The sequence below is a fragment of the Lactuca serriola genome, chromosome 2 (genome assembly GCF_051521515.1).
Source record: "Lactuca serriola cultivar US96UC23 chromosome 2, Lser_US96UC23_V15, whole genome shotgun sequence".
NCBI classification, from domain to species: domain Eukaryota; kingdom Viridiplantae; phylum Streptophyta; class Magnoliopsida; order Asterales; family Asteraceae; genus Lactuca; species Lactuca serriola.
In genome coordinates, this window is record NC_136409.1 from 227,607,362 (window position 1) to 227,629,821 (window position 22,460).

Here is a 22,460-nt window from a genome sequence, read left to right on the forward strand (position 1 = left end):
TTTAAGCCTTTTATATCTTCACTTTCTAAACAATTTTGTAATGTTTAGATATAAATATCCTTTTAATTTTATTTTAATGCCAAATAAAGTTTATCTAACAACGGAATGTCAAATGGCGTGTTGGGCCGATAAAGACATTACTTTTTTTTACTTCTATTACATGTATATAAATATAATTGAATGACCTGATAATTTAATTTAAAAATTGTTAATTTTATAAAATAAAATAAAAATTGTCTATAAATTGTTGAGCAATTTCTTGGTTCCTTCCCATCACCCAAACCCTAATCATGGAATCCAAATGCCTCATGCTATTAGTTCTGATCACAACACTTTTATTAGCTCCAATTTCATCTGCCACTGTTGCTCCAAAAAACACATATTCTACATTCGTCAAAACCTCATGCAGCTCCGCCACTTACCCCGCCGTCTGCATGAAAACCCTCCTCCCCTATGCCTCCGCCGTCAAGACTAACCCATTTAAACTGGTTAACGTCGCCCTCTCCACTACCCTCAAATCCGCCAACGCCACCCTTTCCACCGTCTCCCAGTTATCCAAAAACAAACAGATCACCAAATGGGAGGCCGCAGTCCTTAAAGATTGCATTGGTGACATTAAAGACAGCATGAGTGAAATCAAAGACACCCTCAAGGCGATCTCTGGTCTTCCTAAATCTGCCGATAAGCGTTTTGTGATCTCTAATGCTCAGACGTGGGCCAGCGCCGCCATCACCGATGAGAATTCATGCCTTGATGGGTTTTCCGACAGGAAGGTCAGTCCGGCCATTAAGAAGAAGATAAAAAACAGCATTGTAAGTCTTACAAGGGTTAGCAGCAATGCTTTGTATCTTATCAACCACCTTACGGTTTGAAATCTTTAATTCAAAAACATCCTACTGAGTTTTGCTTCTTGTTTTTGCATCAATAAGATTAATATCTAGTTTTTGATAGCTAGATTTGATGTTTGTAAATTACGTAATATAATCTCTACGATCTACGTAACTTCATTGCTTTGTGTTCTGATTACTCTTTATTATTTATGTGAATTAATTGATTAGTTAAAAGTAGATTTGCGTTCATGAATTTGACGTTTTATTGGATCTCGTAATATAATTTGACGTTTTATTGGTTGCTAATTTACATGAGTTGGTTGTGGTTTTAGAGGCTAGGATAGGATTTAGGAGGTGAGTAGTGGTAATAGGTCTCTGATGCATTCATTCCATTAGATGCGGCATTTGTCAAGCAGCAATATACGAGGGAGTCACGTGAGATAATTGTGTATCCAGACCTGTTTGACTTCCTTCTTTCCAGAATCTAACAGATCACGTCCATCCACGTTACTCTGTTTCGTAGGCTATCCACATGCACCCTATCATTCCCTTCTTTTTTTTTCAAATTCTTGCCTTCGTATTCATACGCTTTCCACATGGAATCACAACTCACAAAATCTAAATTTTAGTATTGGAATAAACATTTGATATAATAACCCGTATGATATTAATATAAATAATGAGAAGTTGAATGGAAAACTTTGTAACCATGTTAATAAAAGATAAGAAATTTGGATACGTTATATTTTTTATATTATTTTTTATATTTTTGTTTTATTATTTGGATATGTTATACTTTGTATATTATAGTTTACCAACATTGTTGTACATTATACTGGTAAGTTGATTTAAGGTTGTTAGAACATCTTTAATGATAGATTGTTACAAATATATTATTATTTGCATAAAAATTTTAAAAGCTTTCTACCCTTGACAACATAAGCTTTTTTAAATGTCATTTTAACCGCTTAAAATTTTCTAATAAGTATTGTTTATTTCACACATGTTAGCATCTATATTTAATAAAAAGAAAGTTAACATCTTTGTGAGGAGACTACGTTGGAATCACCTCTCAATTAACTATTAATGAACTTGTTAGTAAAAGGATTAAAGTTCCTTCTACCTTATGTCCGATTTGGTCAGATTTTTCTTAAGACTCGAAGCATTTGTTTTTGAAGTGTGAGGTTGTGGTGCGTACTTGGAAGTTGGAATGCTATAGCCTGAGGGGTTGATTTTTCATTACTTGTTTTAGAGATCAAGGAGGTTTCCATGTGAGCTAATTCCTTGCGGGTTACTCACCCAAGGAAAAATCATTTTTATCCGATTATTGCCTACTAAAATCTCTAACTACTTAATTTAAGAAAAAAAAAACTGAAGATATATCACCTAAGCTAAACTTAATGGTATAAAATATATACTACAGATTGAACATAATAATAATCTTAATTATCTAGTTGTTATGTTCATGTAATATATAACATTTATAAACCATATTATTCATAAATCCATTAATCATTATTTACACAATTACACATCTTTAAAAACACTACAATAAATTAGAGTATCAGCGGCGACGACACTATTAGAAAACAGCCCTTTAATGACGCGCAAACAATGACACGCGGTGATTTACGATACGCAAAAGTCTGTGCCCTAAAAATAATGTCATCTCTTCTAAAATTTGAAGGATAGAGGACACGCTTTTGTGTGTTCCCTAAAATTAACGTCCAACAAAAAAAAATTAAAAACACGGAGTTCACTTATTTAAAAATGGGTGTCGTCTAGAAATGTCGCTTTATATTTTTTTAATGAAAGGCGCATTCTTTTCTTTTGCTGCTGGGGGGGGGGGGGGGGGGGGGGGGAATGAAAATCCAAAAAGTTTGAAAGGCCGCCATCATTATCCTCTACCTTATTTCCATTTTTCTTTTCTATCTCTTTTTCTGTATATCTCTCTCACTCTAATACCCAAAAAAACCCTAATATCATCACCATTCCTCTTTTCTCCCACAACAAAATCACAATATCACCAAATATCTGATCCCGTCTTTTGAACAGATCAAACCCGCAGGGGTTCTCGATTTCTCTATGTTGATGTGTGGTGACATGAACAAAAAAAAGGAGTGTAGCGCCTCTGCCTTTCAATTTCATTTGCTGGTTGCTTCAAATCAAATCTTTCTTTCTCTCTCACAAGGGTTTCTTTGTGCGTTCCCTTCACCTCTGTTGATGTCGTTTTCCAAGGCCAGTCTGGATAATCAGCATCATCGGATACAAAAGGCGTTCGAGAGAAAGGGAGGACATCGATAAAGGCTTACTTACTTCTACCTACTGGAACCGCCATATCTCCCACTCGATGTTGAAATTGTCAGAAAAGCCCTAATTTAGTATTATACTCTCAAGTCTCAATAGGAATTCAAATCTTCATTCTCATTCGTTTCTGATTCTCATTTGTTCTAAGTATCTTTCCGTATTGATGAAAGATTATAGAAGCCCTAAAGCGGATACTAGAATTTCTGAAAACATGGGCCCAAACATGAATGTTTCGCTCAAAGGCCGAAGCACTGCACTCCTATATGGAATTGGAAAGCATGACTGTTTTCTGTTAAAAACTACCTCGTAATTGCAATCCGGAAACCCTCCAACATTATTTGCTCGAACAAGATTCCGTTCTTCTCTTCAGGTACCCCTATGCTCTTGCTCGATTTTTGTTCTACCTTTTCTGGTTCTTTTAGGGTTTAGATGCTCATGCTCTTCTCATAAAGCATTGCTTGCGGGTTTGTATTTTGTAATCATTACTTAATGCTTCTACAGTTTTCAATGTTCATGTGGTAGTCCTATGGGCAGTAGCCATCATTGGGTTTGTATTTGGGTGGCATTGAGGGATACAACATTAGTTGTTAAGGAAAGGGCAGTTAAGCTAATAAACCCTAGTTGCTACTTTCTTGAATAAACTTTTTTCATGAAAAAGAAATACAGGTGAATTCATGATGTCAAGATACAGAGAGGTTGCAGAAATTGTTCTTAGATATCTAGAACATAGGAATCCCCTTGTTCGTCTCAGTATAACTTCTTTATTTTAGTTTAGAGATTAGGCATATAGAAAAGAAAAGAAGAATGCATGTTGTGTTTTATTTTAATTTTAATATAAAAAAACTGGGTAGGTGTTGACATATGCTCAGCAATCTCGAGAGATATCAAATTATGAGCAAGGAGCCGGTGGCTCTTTTTTGTATGACAGACCAGTTGTTTCCAATCCAGGGGTAATGGAAACCCATGCTCTTAACAAGTATTTATGTTGCACCAGACACTTCACTTTCAAGGAAAAAAGCTTGAGAGCTTCGAACCAATGAAAAAAATGCAGCTAAAAGTTGTTTAGGTGATGAAATTAGAACATCCATGTTTCTTTTACTGGAGACCAAGTATCCAAAAGTGATTCCCATCAAGTCACTAAATCAAGATAAGTGCCCTTTAGAGATCAGAGGCAGGAAAATGCGATGATATCAGTGGAGTAAATTCTATAACTCAACTTCCTTTACTTTACTTCACTTATTATATATTTATATTTTTACTTCACAGTTTGTTCAGGTAAAAAGTTGTTAATTTACCGAATTGCCCTTTTTGTTATATTTTTTTTTAATTTTCTGAAATGTTGGCAGGTGTTTAATAATAGTCCAGATGAAACTGCTTATATTCGTTTTTGGTCCTTATTGCAAGGTTCAAAATCGATATGAAACCTTGAAATAAGGACCAGAATTGGAAGGAAAAAAAAGTTTCAATATTGGACCAAAAGATAAACAAGTGAGAATAAAAAAGTTCAGGGACCATTTTTGTAATTTTCTCCAAGATGAATGTTTTAAATTCTTACGCTTTACAATAAAAATGGAATGTTGTTGCAGGCTGACAAGTCTCTAAGGCAAAAGATAGCTTCCATAACAGCCAAAGATAAAATCAACAAACTAAACCCAAAAAACCCACTTCAAGACATTCATGAAAACGGTAATTTTGAAGTTATCTTTTGTGGATTTTGCTCTATTAGACATGCTACATTATATGTAATAGTTTTTTTTTGGTGTGTGTGGGGGGGGTTGTCTTTTTGTAGTCAGTCAAAAGGTTTTATTTTTTATGGTAAAAAACAACTGGTTGTAGGGATAAAGAGTGGCAGAGTAGCATAAACATGGGGCATTTTTGTTCTCGATAGCCGAGGAATGCTTTGGCAGTCAAATCTCTGGTCAGAGGAATAGCTCTGAACTTGGTCATGGCCTGCTGAGTCGTTGGCTTTCTAGTACTTTTTACACAAATCAAATATATAAATTTTATTTACCGAATTACCCTTTTCAGGAATCATTTGATGCAACAAGGTGGATAGATATAAACCTAATTCGTCTATGTTCCAAATTTGGGGACTATAGAAAAGACGAACCTTCTTCATTTTCTGTAAACCCTAGTTTCTCATTGTTCCCTCAATTCATGTTCAATCTTCAAAGATCACAGTTTGTTCAAGTAAAAAGTTGTTAATTTACCGAATTACTCATTTCACTTTTCCTTTTTATAATTTAAAAAAAAACATCAAACTAATATTTTTTTATATTTTGTAGGCATTTGCTCGGTTGTTACATGCTCCACATGATGATGCAGATTGGTGGTGTGCGATCAACATGGCCTTCCTTGGTTTATGAATGTAATTTACTCTATAATTAATTAATATTTTTTGAACGAGATTAAATGGCTACTAACCGTTTGAACGAGTCTCAATGGCCATTTTACCCTTGCATTCCAAATAACAAATTTTACAATATTCATTAATTATAGAGTAAATTACATTCTTGGTTTTTGAATGTAGCTGATTTTTTCAATTTTGGTCACAAAAATATGTGAAAAACAAGCAAGATTCTTATTGGCTAAGTTGAATCCATCAACAACATATAACAATGAAGTGGCTACAGATGGAATGGATGTCATCTTCCTTGATGTTGTCAACACTAGTAGACCTTTGCATACTGTTGAAATAAGGTTTTAGAGAAACTGGTACATATAGCTTTAACTTCATGTTTTTGCAGATGACAGTAAGAGATGCTTTGAACTCTGCTCTTGATGAGGAAATGGTTGTTGCTTCCAGTGTCTTTATCATGGGTGAAGAGGTAACTAGCTAGTACTGTGTTTATCATTATATATCTAGAGAGTCACAATCGCGTAATGGTGACTGGAATGCAAAAAAGGTCAAGAATCAAAATCCCAAGGATAGGAAGGGAATGTCTGACAAGAAGCCAAATTCAAGAGATGGTTCTGTTAGACAAAGATCAGTTAGTTCGAAGTCATGTCGGCGATCGACTTCAAGTTCTAAAGCAAGTAATAAGGCATCCATTAGATCAAACATGAAATGGGTTAAACCCAACTACAGATGGGTACCAAAGGTTCACACTCCCAAATCATCTAATGATTCTAACATTTCTTCATCTTCTATGTCTGATAAATAGGATATGTCATAGGAGAGAGCACCTTGCATATATGATACAGGTCAACCCAGTTTCAAAATGGATTAGGTTCCAAAAGCTAACTAATCCTACACTCTGTGTCGGAGCAGCTATGGAGGAATATCATCAGACTTCGGTTTGTTGATAGTGGTTGTTCCAGGCACATGATAGGGGACATCTCTTACCTGTACAACATTCATAACTTAAATTGAGAGTTTGTATCCTTTGCGGGAAAGGAGGAAGAAAGATATCACCAATGGGGAACATGTTTAACGGCGTGTTGAATTTTGAGTTTGCTTACTTCTGTTCCGGAATTGAAACACAGCTAAGGCTGAATACGTTACTGCATCTGCTTGATGTTATCAAGTCATCTAAAGGCGTCCTCAATTGTTGAATTACGGTTTGAATTCTTTCGATACTATTGAGTTTTATTCAAATGATTCGTTTCAAAGACAAATTTTTATTTTTGTTTGTTTAAATTTGCACATTTATTCTATTTCTTCCCCATGCACAAATCAAGGAGGAGAAATCAAAAATTAAAAATTCCAAAAAATATTTTTCTTTCGTAAGTATTTTTGGAAAGTGATATGAGATTTAGTGATAAAAGGCAAGTTAAATTATCTGACAACTTTGATCCCAAAAGTTCTTGTTTTGTACATTTTGTATTTTATTTCTGATTTTCTTAAATTTGTTCATATTTTCTTATATGCACAAATTTAGGGGGAGAATTAAAAAAACCAATAAAAATCAGAAAATTCAAAATTCAAAAAAAATATTTTTATTTATCATAAAATTTAAAAATACAAAAATATGTTTATTTCTGTTTTATTTCTTTTTCAAAAAAATCAAAAAAATCCAAAAATATTTTATTTTGAGTATATTTTTATAGTTATTTTTATTTCATAGTAATTTCTATTGTGTGCTAAGTTTATTTTTATTTTGTTTTTATCTCAAAATTTCATTAGTCTTGAAAAGTTAATTTAGAAGAAGATGAGACTCAAGGAGATTGTATCGAAATATTCTGAGCAATGAGAAGAAACTTGAAAAAGGAAAGGAATTGACGGAGGATTCAAATGCGAATGATAGACTCTTCCATATTGAGACGTATACCAGTCTTAATAGGAGTCTTCACATAAAATATTAATGATTAAAAGTCATTTTCACCATGACTATTGTGAAACACCCAACCATTCTTCACCTATATCTAAATTTTCTCCATTAAATCATTTCCACGTGCCGGTACCCCTTGAGGTTCGAGTATAAAACAACTCAACTGACGGTTACCAAAAGTTATGTGTTTATGATCTTGGAATTCATTGTCACCATGATTCTAAGTGAAACACAAAATCCGAATCCATTCATTTCTGAATTGAAGGTGAACATTTTAGTGTTCTAGATATTTTCACCCATTAAATTGATAGATAATGGCTCATACCTGGTGTGACACTGTACAAAATGTCAGTTAGGCGGTTTCTTTGTAAGAACTTTCATATTTAAGGAATTGGAAGTCTAAAACTGTACAAATTGTGAAAATTGGTCTTGTCAGATTTCTTTACCTAAGAACTGTCACGACACCAGGGCGATTCACCCAATAGGGGAACAGATATCGTTGAACGTCTCGTCAAGGGCCAAGTTAACTTGTTAACTTTAAAAACTGTATTGAGATCTTTGATCAAGGATATACAGGGGCTAACATCAAAATAGCCATGAGTAGTTCTCCAATACTCAATAAATCGTAGTGCGGTCCTCCGTGTTCACACTGATACTGCGAGTAGTCTCCTTTTGAGCCAAGGCGGGGTCCTTGAACAACTGTGGTGAGCAGGGTTTTTATAACTCTATGATCCACGGGGACTTTTTAGTCATTTGTTACTTTTCAAGACGCATCGGTGATTGTCAAAGAACGTTTATTCGAAGGAACAAGAAGTGAAGATCATTCTTTCAACACTCATTCTTTCAACCCCACAAGCAAGGTGAAGTTGTATTTGAAGATTATGTGACAAATTGCATTGAAACCTCCTCAATCAATTTGTTGCTATCTATAAACCTGTTGAAGTGATCCAGAAGAATCGTTCTCTCTGTTTTTTTTCTCTGAAGTATTTCAAAGCTGAAAGTGTTGATTTTCAAAGAAACTTTACAAGAAGCCTCTACACCCAATGTGCATTCAAAGTCATATCTTTAAAAGAAGTCTAATTGTTAAAGATAAAGTCATTCATGCATACATTCATATGTTCATCTTGAAGTTGTGAAGAAATCGAAGATTAGAGCTGAAAGCCAAAGATCAAGGAAGACTGAAAAGAAAAGAAAGCAACAAACCAAGGGGAGATTGTTAGGACTAATTTATGGTTTATTCTAAGTGAAAAGAAATCTATAAACCAAGAGGGAGATTGTTAGGTCATAAATTGTGTTTTATACTTTGCTTTTCATAAGCTATTAGAGTTCTCGGTCTAGGATAGAAAACACCATGTTTTGGTGTTGTTTGGACCAAAATCACATGTGATTTTGGTTAGGCTTAATGTTAGCTTGTTTGGGTTTTGGGCTTGGGCTTTGTTATTTGGTCTAGGTATAAATAGTGTTATTTTATCCTAGATAGAGGAGTTAAACGTTCTTAGGGGCTGCCATATGCAGAGAACACGTTTTGTAGAAAACCATAGAGAAAACGAATTGTAATCAAGAATCGTATGTACCCGACTATTCAATAATAGTGTGCATTGAAGATGAACATTTTGTGTTCTTATTCTATATTTCATCTTGATTCATTCACTTGATTGGGATTCCGCACCATCAAGTGAATCCGATTGATACATTAAAGCGTTTTTGGGGACTTTCAGTTACTTGCCATTGCAAATTGTTATTTCCAAGAAATAAATCATTTCAATTTTATAAGAGTTTATGAATATTTATTAAAATCCATTTCCAATAAATAATCAATTATATCAAGTTGTTAGTGTGACCCTTTAATATTATATATTAATTAGCAATATCATTTTTAATATGAATCTTGAGCATTCATGATCTTTCAAAACGTCAGTTGGTCTAAGTGTTGATCTTTCTTCCAACGGACTAGTCAAAAAGCTCATCGGTGCCTCTTTCTTAGCATTAATCTGACCACGCCTAAATATGTCAAAAACAACATCCCTAACAGATCGTGTATGTACTTGAGACTCGAGAGCTCTCAATAATGAACTACATGTTCCTTAAAATAGTCCAAGAATGCATTGTGACAACATGGCATGTCTTGCCAACTGGAAATATAGAGATCATTAGGTGATATTTGAGGATAGCACGATGCTCTACTGGTGACATATGCTGGCCAAGATAATCAATAGAATTTTTCATAAAAAAAACATTGAGCATGTGGTGACCGTAGATACTCAAAAATTTGCCTAATAGTCATGTTGAAATGAACTTTCATTTCTTGGACAATTTAACTAAAAAAGGGCAGTTGTCAATGCATGTTGGGCTTTAGGAGGGGAGATGTCTTTATAAATGAAACCGCTGAAGTCAAAGCCCATAATCTTATCACGAAGACAAGCCACAACATAAAACACCAAAAATTGCTTTTTGCCTAATAGTCATGTTGAAATTAACTTCCTTATTATTGAAAACGTGAGACCACAAAAGCATAGGAGAAAGCCTCTACCGCTGAGTACTACCCTAAAACACCAAACCTAATGGGTAATGAAGCAAGTCCTCACTGAATGTCCTCAAAGAAATGATCCATACAAACCACAATGTCCTCAATCGACCTACATAACCCTTTATCAAATAACAAATGCATCTCATATATATGAACAGGTTGGCACGTCCTCGAACCAATGAATAGTTTGACAATACCCATGCAAGATCGAAGCAAAAGAAGCTCACTTTGAGGGTCATATAACTGTAGAAAAAAAAAAGGCTTCAAAACAGCAACATGATCACTCCTCATGACTTTACTATCATAGTTAGTATAATTTATTATATTAGTTTTTTGTGCCTCTATGTTGTGAAAAATTGTACGACTACATGTCATTATGGACGTAAATGAATCATATCAATTGAGATATATTTTCCTAGTGATACAATGACTCATAATAATTATATTTATCAATGTCAAAGTCAACAAACAAAAACATTAATGTATATCAATTATAATATAAGAAATATTCATAAAGCTTATTTATGGCTCTATCAATATTTGAAAGCTATGTAAATCAATAAAATATCGTAATTAGACCTAAAAATTTGTGTATTCATGTTGTTTTTACGTGTCAGACACAAAATTTATACGACACAAATACACATATATAAATAATATTTATCTTACTTTTCAAAATGTACTCGTATCGTGTCGTGTCTCTTACGAAATCGTTTATTTGTGTGTCTCGAATTGTCATGTTTAATCTCGATAATTGTGAAAACGAAAAGTAATTAGATAAAAAGCTCTTACAAAATAAGTTAAAAAGCGAACCCTCATCCTAATGTACATAATAAAGGATGAACCGCTAAAGGCCTAAAGCTACGGTGAAAATTGGGCTAAGGATCCTTTTTAGGTGGGCCATATAAATTATTGAAAAAGGGCTTTTTTTATTTGCTAGTGTCTAACTTATTTTAATTCAGTATAAAACACAAAAAGAAAAATTATTTATACAATGTCGACACTTCTTAGTTCAATGCTCTTATAATTTTGTTTGTGAAGCGATATACCACACAAAAAATTACTTTATAACCCATAAAATATACTTTAACTGTGCATAATTAATAATATTTATTCAAATATTTAATATTAATATAATATTCTCTATTTAAACAATAAATAACTCAAAAAATAATTATTTTAAATCATTCAGATTTTACAATCTAACCGTACTGATGTATTTTTTGTTATTAATATAGTAAAAATAGAAATAATCAAAATAAAATATCGACAAAACTTCATAAATGGTCCCTCTGGTTTTAAAAAATCACAAGTTTCGTCCCTAATTTTAAAAAATCTCACGGATGGTCCATGTGGTTTCAAAACTTTTAATGTTTAGTCATTCCAGCTCACTTCATTACCATTTAGTCGTAAACTCTTTTTTTAATATTATATTGTAGGGGTAATTTTTCCTTTCGCTTGTAACCTTCACTCTTTAAAAGAAAGATTGCATTCCAAATTTTTGGGCAAGACATTTTATCTGCGATCGTCTTCTCTCTTCTCCTTTCCACTATTCGTCGACCGTTGCACCCTTTACAAGATCCAATCGCTTTGCAACCAAAGATGGTGACTTGCAGATGTGAGAATGAAGCAATGAAGATCACTTCATGGACGGATCGTAACCCTGGAAGGCAATTTTGGAACTGTACAAGATGTGGGTTCCTTCGATGGTCGGGCACAGAGGGCACTGGTGGTGATTCCATGTTTGATAAGATTAATGAATCGATTGGAAGAGAGGGTTGTCATTGCAAGTGCAGTAGTCATAGATGTTTTTTTTTAACCAGTAAGTTTCTTGGGAAAATTTGTATGATAATGGATTTTGGGTTTTTGGTTTCTAACTGGTGCAACGGTTTTTTGGGTTTTAATCGAATAAGGGGTATTTGCTTTCAGTTTATGTAGGGGGGTTTTGTAACATTCTGTTTAAGAATAAAATAAATAAAATAAAATAAGTAAATAAATAAAGATAATAATAATGATAAATAATTATAAATAAATAATAAGCCCTAAAACCCCGAGATGTATATATATATATATATATATATATATATATATATATATATATATATATATATATATATATATAATATTGGCCCTAATCTGCAATAAATTATTAGAATGTTAGCACAAGGAGTTAAATGTAATAAACTATGGAAATCAGGAAGTTAAAAATGGTATTTTTTGTCTATGAGGGTTAAAGTGTAACTTTCGGATTAATTATGATCAGATTTTTGATGCTAAGGGCTGACTGGTAATTTTTTTGGACTTGTGTTGAAAGGAATTTTGAAGAGCAGGGGTTGTAGTGTAAATATTAGAGCTTATCTAAACTAATTTGTGGAGTCAGGGGCTAAACTTGTAAAAATGTATCTCAATTTAATTTGGAACACGGGACTTGAACCCGACTCCCTTTCCCTCATCCCTTATATGCCTGAAACCCTAACCCTACTCACTATTACAGCCGTCACCTTATCACCCCTTATCATCCAGCCGCCGCGCCTCCACCGATTGTAGTCAGTAGCCACCAAATTTTCCGTTACCGGCAAAGACGAGGAGCTACGAACCAATTTCGTGTTAGTCGGGAAGAGCGGGAGAGCGAGGATCGTGGATGTTGTTGTCGTTGTTCGCAATATTGATCGCCAACCTTCTCCTTCTCTATTTCTTGCTATTCCGGTAATCCAAGATCACCGATGATCCTTTGCTGCTGGCAGTAGCGAGGACCGACAAGAACCTCGGGACGACGTCACAACAGTTTAGAGATCGGAAGAGCAAGGTTGACTTCAAGGTTGCTGCTGTTGTCGTTCTTGGTCGTGTCTCTACTTCTCCGTATCTTCTGTTTCTCCGCCTCAGCCCACATCCATTGCCGTCGCTTCATGTGTTATCTCATTGTTGTCGCCTCCGGCCATCGTATGCCGCTGAGAAGGTGGCTACAGTCGTGTTTTCATTATGTGTGTTGTTGTTACTAGTTTGTGCATGTCGTGTGTGTGTGTGTGTGTGTTTGCTTGGTCAAAATCGAAAGGAAACCCACCATCCACAGTTAGATGGTGGTTGTCATCTCCGATCACCGCCTGTCGCTGCAGAGGTGGCTTTGTTGCTTGTGTTTTACGTGTGTGTGTGCGTGATTCAGTGTAGGGCATCGTGTGGATGTTGGTTGGCAAGATGAACCGACGAGAAGAACCACCATGGCAACGAACCATAGTGGCTACCGCCTATTGCCACCTCATGCCGTCGTCGGCCACCGTTTGTAGTGGTTGTATTGGGCTTTTTCTTATTCTTTTGGTGCTAGTGTGTGTGTTGTAAGAAATTGTGTGTGTATTGGATTGTTGGAATTATTACTTAAACCGCCGCCGTGTGCAGGTGGCTGCCACCTCCTGCCGCCATGGACAGCCGTCGACCACTACTGCCCGAGGTGGCAGTGGGTGGTGCCCAATTTATTAATTATAGATTTATTTAATTAGATAATCATTTAACTTTAGGAGTTGAAAACCCTAATTAGGGTTTTGAAAAACCTAATATCATGAAAACCCTAATTTTGGAATTGATCGGGGCCTGCGTTAAAACTATTAATTAAACCTAAAACAATAACTTAATAATTTTCCACACTTAACTTGATGAAATGTTGGACTTAATGTATTAAGTCCTTAATGGGTTTAGTGAGGAACGCTAATGTAACGTCCGTGTTTCTGGGCTAAGCATTAGTATAGTGATGTAATAGTCAAGTTAACCATTGTAACCTATTTTGAAGTAATAAAGATGAATTATTTGAGTAATACATGAATTATGTGAACTTATGTGCTCATTACTTATTTATAATGAGATAATAAATAAAGGATAAAAATAACCGTAAAAAATAAAGTGTTAGTTAAACCCGATATCGATGAAGAAAGTTGTAATGGTCGTGACAAGGATTCCGGACATATAAAGAACACCGAAATCCGAGTTATAACGAATAAGTTATGACCTGTCGAAGTTTCGCGACAAAAGCGGCAAGACGTTGTATGACGTAAATAGTGAATTTATGATAGATGACTTTTTAGCCTTAGTAATCTAAACAAAAGTCGTAGTATACGGTAAACCGAGAGCGTGCATAAAAAGAACGCCCAAATATGACTTCGTATGAAAAAGTTATGATTTTTCTAAGATTGGCATAGCAGTGCACAACCCGAAATTCGAATTTTAGATCGAGCGGTTTTTGGCCAACGTAACCTAAATGAGAATTGAATATCTTATTAATAGGAACTCAACGACAAAAATACAGACGGAAACAGAGTGTGTATGTAGAAGTTATGAATTTTACGCAAGTATTTAACAATATAATCTTCTCATACTGTTAAATTTAAAATCGGTCGAGAATTATCCGATAGAGTCAAAAAGAAAGGTGTAGATGTTGTTTTTACCTACACGTGGATATAAAGAACTTCAAAAACGGAGCTCGTATGTGAAAGTTACAGATTTTAGAAGTCGGAATTGTGCTGTGCGAAAATGGGCGACGTAGCACAATCCTCGCCATTGCTTTCTCCCCAGGGCTTGCCACCAGATGGTGACATGTGGCACCAAGATGAGCCCTATTTCACCCTATAAATACAACCCCTTCCGCCATCATTTCTTCACACCTTTCCCATTCTTTCTTCTCTCTAAACCTCCCAACCCCCCCCCCCCTTAAGCCCTTGGAAACTCCCCTAGCGCTAGAAGAAAGCCCAGGAGCGCTCGACGGCTCCGAGAAGAAGATCTTTTCGACTTGGAAACGCTGCTCCAGCGAAGCCCGGTTTTTAATAAAAACTCGTTGTAAGTGAGATACGCCTGCCGTACTTTAAATATAGCTTATATATAAATTTAATATCGTTATTATGAACCTATAAATAAGATTTATCATTGATTCAAAGTCGTTAGACTGATTGATCTACTTACGGGAATGATGTCTAGGCTGTGACTTAGTGAGGTGGTTAAAGTGGGATTTCCAAACAGTATACTTTGTATACCAAACGGACTAATAATTAGTCGCAATAGATATTACACTAAAATCTAGTGGTAATAATATTAGGTTTCGTCGAAGGAAATCTTATTGTTAAGAAGCAAAGTGTTGCGTGAATTTCGAGTCGTTACTTTAACAAGTGAGTGCATAGTTACTTTCATATTACACATAGATATGAAGTATTTTATATAAATTACGTGCTATGTGTGCATATTGTCTGAATACTTGTTGTCTATGTGTACCAGGCGTTTACAACAGAATCGAGAGGAAGCTACAATGCCTGTCGAACAACCTGAATTGAATGATGGGCAGTCAGAGGAAGGAAACTACAGCAGGACCGTTGGTCAAGATGATCTGCCAGTGATTAGGAGGAATGAACAAGATGATGGAGTCGAGAGGAATGAATGCAAGTACAAAGATTTTCTAACTTGCAAGCCTTCGACTTTCAATAGGAAGGAAGATCCAATTGGAAATATGGATTGGATCTCGGAAATGGAGTTGGCCTTCATGACATGTGGTTGCAAGGGCAAGTTACAAACCACATTTGCATTGCGTCAGTTCAGAGGAGGCGTTAGTCGCTGGTGGAACACCCTGGGGAAGACTTTAAGCCCCAATGAGCCCCTGCAACTGACATGGGCAGAGTTTTTGGTGCAATTTAAGTGCAAGTACTGGTCAGCCCAAAACATGCTTGAGCTAGAGAACCACTTCCTGAGTTTGAAGAAAGGAAGCATGTCCATTGATGAATACACCAACAACTTCACAGACAAAATGGGGTTTGCTTTGCGCCTTGTTCCAGAGGAGCTGACAAAAACTGACAAGTATGCAAAGGGACTTCCGTGGGAGTATGCGGTGCCAATACGTCAGGAACCTACTCTAGAGGCAGTTATCTGGGCTGCCAAGTCTGTTGAGGAGATGATCAAGGGAAGAGCCGCCAGCAAGGTTGAAGTTGGCGAAAAGAGGAAATTTGAAGGGTCTGCAAGGCTCAATAAGAAGAGCAAGTCCAGTTCAAGGAAGTTTTGAGGAGGAGGAACCGAAGTGAAGTGTTGCGCCAAGTCACTCTGGGAAATGTGACGGAGAAGTCACTTGTTTTAAATGATGAAAGCCCATGTACTATGCCAACGAGTGCACGTTCAATAAGAAAGTCTGTTATGGGTGCAACTAGGAAAGGCACATCTCGAGGGACTGTCTGAAGAAGAAAGAGGCAGCAAGACCCAACGTTTCACCAAAGCTGAAGGAGAGAGCCTTCCAGATGACGCTAGAGGCTGCGAAGGAGGCAACAGATGTCACTTCAGGTACCTTTCTTCCAAATGGATTACCTACTAATATACTATTTGAGTCGGGAGCGAACTACTCCTTTGTATCACATAAATTTGGTGGGAAACTAGCATTGTCTGTAGAAAAACTTGATAACGCCCTATTTGTGGAAGTTGCCAGTTGGAAGTTCATACATGTTAGTGATCGTATTAAGAACATCGTCATCGACTTAAACAGAAACGAATTCCACGAAGATCTGTTGCCCATAGAGTTGAACGGCTTCGACATCATTCTAGGAATGGATTGGCGTAGCGCCAATAATGTCGAGATACTTTGCATAAAGAAGATAGTATGAGTAAACCCACCCAGAAAATAGTCATTTATGGTGTACGGGGACAAATGCAAAGTGAATTCTGGAATCATCTCCCTGATGAAAGCCACGAAATGTTTGTCCAAGGGATGCACATCATATTCGGCATTCGTGATCGATGCTAACAAGGAGAAAAAGGAGATGCAAAGTATACCAGTGGTGTGTGATTATTTGGAAGTCTTTCCCGAAGATCTTCCCGGATTATCGCATGATAGACAAGTTGAGTTCCAAATAGACTTGTTACCAGGAACGACACCAATAGCAAAAGCACTGTACCGATTAGCACCGACGGAGATGAAGGAGATTATGACGCAACTTCATGAGTTTTTGGACATTGGTTTTATTCGACCTAGTTCATCACCCTGTGGAGCTCTGATGTTATTCGTGAAAAAGAAGGATGGAAGCATGAGAATGTGTATAGACTACCGAGAGCTGAACAAGGCAACAGTGAAGAACAAGTATCCATTGCCAAGGATTGAAGACTTATTCAATCAACTGCAAGGTTCGAGCTATTTCTCAAAGATCGATCTTAGGTCAAGATATCATCAGCTAAAGGTAAGAGAGCAGGATATTGAGAAGATTGCATTCAAAACAAGATATGGACACTATGAGTTCTTGGTTATGTCGTTTGGACTAACCAATGCTCCCGTAGCATTCATGGATTTGATGAACAGGGGTTGTAAACCATTCCTTGATAAATCTGTGATAGTGTTCATAAATGACATTCGGATTTACTCGAAAATCCAGGAGGAACATGGCAAACACTTGCGAGAAGTGTTAGAAGTATTGAAGAAGGAGAAGTTGTTTGTAAAGTTCTCCAAATGCGATTTTTGGATCCGGGAAGTCCAATTCTTGGGTCATGTGGTTAACCAAGAGGGGATAATGGTTGACCCAACAAAGATCGAGGCTATGATGAAGTGGAAATGACCGAAAAGTCCCACGGAGATCCGGAGCTTTCTAGGATTAGCCGGATATTACCGAAGATTTATCCAAGGCTTTTCTTTTATAGTTGCTCCATTGACAGCTTTGACCCACAAAGGAGCTACATATACTTGGAGTGAGAAGCATGAAGAAGCATCTGAGAAGCTAAAGAACAAATTATGTGAAGCACCGATTCTTTCTCTACCCGATGGAGTTGAAGACTTCGCAATGTATAGTGATGCGTCGGGAGTCGGGTTAGGATGTGTTCTAACTCAAAGAGAAAAGGTGATAGAATATGCATCTCGACAACTGAAAGAACATGAGAAGAACTACCCCACTCATGATTTGGATTTGGCAGCGGTAATATTTGCCCTAAAGATATGGAGTCTAACACCCATAAAATTCATGCTAAATTTTAACTTTTAAAAATCATTTCAAAATCATCAAATCATTACAAAAGTGTTTTCAAAATGTATCATATCAGAGTTTTCCCATAACCATAAACAAAATAGGAGGAGTTGTACGATCATGCCTTCGCTTTGTCGCGATCCCCTGATGTACCTGAAATAATATAACTGATACTGTAAGCCCAAAAGCTTAGTGAGTTCCCCCAAAATACCGATACACACACAATTCGCTTAACTATAACAACAATATCATAACATAACATAACATAACAGAAAAACATGCAACAGGTCCACAACCTTACGGACTAGGTTACCCCTGGTCCCATATCGTGAGTCTCGATTGCCTTCTGAGCCCACAACTCACATCTGGATTGCCACCGAGCCCACAGTACAAGTCTGGCATGCCCTACCCGCCCTCTGCTCGTATCTGGAATGCTCCCGATTCCTCAGTATGAGTCTGGCATGCCTTGCCCGGCCCTTAGCTCATATCTGGAATACTCTCGAGTCCTTAGTATGAGTCTGACATGCCTTGTCCGGCCCTTAGCTCATATCTGGAATACTCTAGGGTTTGTTGGCTACTGCACGGAGCAGTATAACCTCAACCCATCCCACATAACATGTCGACATGTAACATAACAAATGCACATATAGATAATCATATAGTATCACAGATAGTCCTACATGTCTAACCGACTAGCATATCAACCGGAATGCATCACTAACTCAAACTCAACATATCAATAACTACTAGGATATCAAATCCAATGGGACAGCCTTGGTGCCTTAGACCCCTTAGTAAAGTGAGGACAACTCACCTCGCAAGAAGATCGAAAGGTAATGTCAAACTCCTCCAAATGTAGCTCCAACTCCAACACCTCAAAATAAAGCTAACTGAGGCAGGTTTTGAAGATCCACATGAGTTTCTTGCTGCTAGCTACTTGACCTTCAAGCTTCCTTCAAAAATTTCGCCTTTCAAAGCTCAAACACACTCAAATGAATCTCACACACAAAATAAGGTTTGTTGGAATCTCTAGAGGTTGTAAGGGACTAAGAGGAGGCTAATGATTCCATAAATAGGGTGCAAAACCCCGGAAATTAGGGTTTCACCCTCCAGCTCCAACTCATCGAGTCACTCTTCTGACTCGGCGAGTTGGTCACTTAAACACGTGGCCTAATCCCACTGTTACTCGGCGAGTCAGGGCATCCAACTCGTCGAGTAGACCTTGAAACTTCAGAATTAAAGCCATAATAATAATACCTGAGAATCGGGGCATTACATGGAGGCATTATCTCTATGTCACGAAGTGCAAAATTTTCACTGATCATAAGAGTCTTCAGTATCTCTTTAATCAGAAGGAATTGAATATGAGGCAACGATGCTGACTAGAGTTACTCAAGGACTACGAATGTGAGATACTTTACCACCCTAGTAAAGCAAATGTTGTTGTTGATGCTCTCAGTTGGAAAGTAAACTTTGAAAAGAAAAGGCCAAGAGCGTTAAAAATAGAAGTTGTCTCAACGATTGTAGAAAACATCAAGAAAGCTCAAGAAGAAGCATCAAAGAAAAAGGACCGAAAGGAAGAACGTTTGGGAAAAACATTAGTGTTTGGTACAAACAATCAAGGGTTGAAGGTATTCCAAGATAGGATTTGGGTACCTAAGATGGGAGGAGTTCGAGATCTTCTGATGGAAGAAGCTCACAAGACCATGTACTCGATTCATCCCGGTAGCCCTAAAATGTATAGGGATCTAAAACCCTACTACTGGTGGCCGACGATGAAGCTCGATGTTGCAAAGTATGTGGCCGAGTGCGTAACTTGTGCAAGAGTTAAGGCGCAGCATCAGAAAGCGTATGGGAGTTTAGAACCTTTACCTGTACCCATGGGTGAATGGGAAGACATCACCATGGATTTTGTGACTAAACTACCCAGGACGAAGAACGGCCACGACATGATTTGGGTGGTCGTGGATCGTTTCACCAAGAGTGCACACTTCATAGCAGCCAACGAGAGGTGGTCTATGGATAAGCTTGAAAATGCTTACGTGAAGGAAGTGGTAAGACTTCACGGTGTTCCTCTAACGATTGTATCAAATCATGATAGTCGTTTCACGTCAAGGTTTTGGAGAAGTCTACAAGAGGAATTGCGTACGAAGTTGTGTTTGAGTACAACTTACCATCCGCAGACTGATGGTCAGAGCGAAAGAATGATTCAAGCACTTGAAGATATGCTAAGAGCATGTACCCTGGAATTCCAAGGTAACTTGGATGAGCACTTACCTCTGGTATAGTTTTCCTACGATAACAGTTTCCACTCGAGCATCAAGATGTCACCTTATCAAGCCTTGTATGGACAGAAGTGTCGTACGCCGTATTGCTGGCTTGAGGCTGGAGAAAAGCAGTTTATGGGCCCCGAGATAGTCCATCAGACTGCTGAAAAGCTGAAGGTGATCAGGGAAAGAATTTTAGCAGCTCAGGATCGTCAAAAGAGCTATGCTGACAAGAAAAGACGACCGATGACATTTGAAGTTGGAGATTCAGTTTTTCTTAAAGTCTCACCATGGAAGGGACTTATAAGATTTGGGAAACGAGGAAAGTTGAGTCCAAGGTTTATTGGACCGTTCAAAGTTCTTCATAGGATTGGGAACCAAGCTTACAAGCTCGAATTACCCGAAGAACTAGATGGTATTCATAACACATTCCATCTGTGTTATTTAAGGAAGTTCACGGGAGAAGTTCCGGCATAATTCCAATCTCAAAATTAAGGATGGATGAGAATAAGAGGCTAATCGAAGAGCCCGAGGCAATTATTGACCGTAAGACTAAGAAGTTACAACGCAAGATGGTCGACTTAATGCTAGTATGTTGGAAACAAACGAATGGTCCGAATCTCACCTGGGAAACAGAAAGTGACATAATGAGTCGCTACCCACATCGGTTTGTTGATGCATGATTCTGGGACGGAATCATCCTAAGGGGAGGGGAGAATTATAACGCCCGTGTTTCTAGGCCAAGCATTAGTATAGTGACGTAATAGTCAAGTCAACCAGTGTAACCTATTCTGAAATAATAAAGATGAATTTTTTGAGTAATACGTGAATTATGTCAATTTATGTGCTTATTAGTTGTTTATAATGATATAATAAATAAAGGATACAAATAAGCGTCAAAAATAAAGTGTTATATAAACCCAATATCAATGAATAAAGTTGTAGTGGTCGTGACAAGGATTTTGGACATATAAAGAACACCAAAATCCGAGTTATCACAAAGAAGTTATGATCTGTCGAAGTTTCGCGACAAAACCGACACGACGCTGTGTGACGTAAATAGTGAATTTATGATAAAGGACTTTTTAGCCTTAGTAATCTAAACAAAAGTCGTAGTATACGTTAAACCGAGAGCGTGCATAAAAAGAACGCCCAAATATGACTTCGTATGTAAAAGTTATGATTTTTCTAAGATTTGGCATAACAGTGCATAGCCCGAAATTCGAATTTTAGATAGAGCGGTTTTTGGCCAACGTAACCTAAATGAGAATTGAATATCTCATTAATAGGAACTCAACGACCAAAATACAAACGGAAACGGAGTCCGTATGTAGAAGTTATGCATTTTACGCAGTTATTTAACAATATAATCTTATCATACTGTTAAATTTAAAATCGGTCGAGAATTAGCCGATAGAGTCAAAAAGAAAGGTGTAGATCTTGTTTTTACATACACGTGGATATAAAGAACATCAAAAACGGAGCACGTATGTGAAAGTTACAGATTTTAGAAGTCAGAAGTGTGATGTGCGAAAATGGGTGACGTGGCACAATCCTCGCCATTGCTTTCTCCCCAAGGCTTGCCACCAGATGGTGCAACGGGTTTTTGGGTTTTAATCGAATAAGGGGTTTTTGCTTTTAGTTTATGTAGGGGGGTTTTTGTAACATTCCTTTTAAGAATAAAATAAATAAAATAAAATAAATAAATAAATAAATAAATAAAGATAATAATAATGATAAATAATTATAAATAAATAATAAGCCCTAAAACCCCGAGATGTATATATATATATATATATATATATATATATATATAATATTGGCCCTAATCTGCAATAAATTATTAGAATGTTAGCGCAAGGAGTTAAATGTAATAAACTATGGAAATCAGGAAGTTAAAAATGGTATTTTTTGTCTATGAGGGTTAAAGTGTAACTTTCGGATTAATTATGAACAGATTTTTGATGCTAGGGGCTGACTGGTAATTTTTGTGGACTTGTGTTGAAAGGAATTTTGAAGAGCAGGGGTTGTAGTGTAAATATTAGAGCATATCTAAACTAATTTGTGGATTCAGGGGCTAAACTTGTAAAAATGTATCTCAATTTAATTTGGAACACGGGACTTGAACCTGACTCCCTTTCCCGCATCCCTTATATGCCCGAAACCCTAACCCTACTCATTATTACAGCCGTCACCTTATCACCCCTTATCATCCAACCGCCGCGCCTCCATCGATTGTAGTCAGTAGCCACCAAATTTTCCGTTACCGGCAAACACGAGGAGCTACGAACCAATTTCGT

The 22,460-nt window shown here is 36.9% G+C and overlaps 1 protein-coding gene across 1 annotated transcript; it reads left to right on the forward strand.

The window, feature by feature from the left end:
• The first annotated feature begins 272 nt into the window (after positions 1-272).
• LOC145088772 (pectinesterase inhibitor 4-like) lies at positions 273-971 on the forward strand. Its single transcript, XM_079027173.1, has one exon. The coding sequence runs from the start codon at positions 291-293 to the stop codon at positions 870-872; it is 582 nt and encodes a 193-aa protein (XP_078883299.1). The 5' UTR covers positions 273-290; the 3' UTR covers positions 873-971.
• Positions 972-22,460: the final 21,489 nt, after the last annotated feature.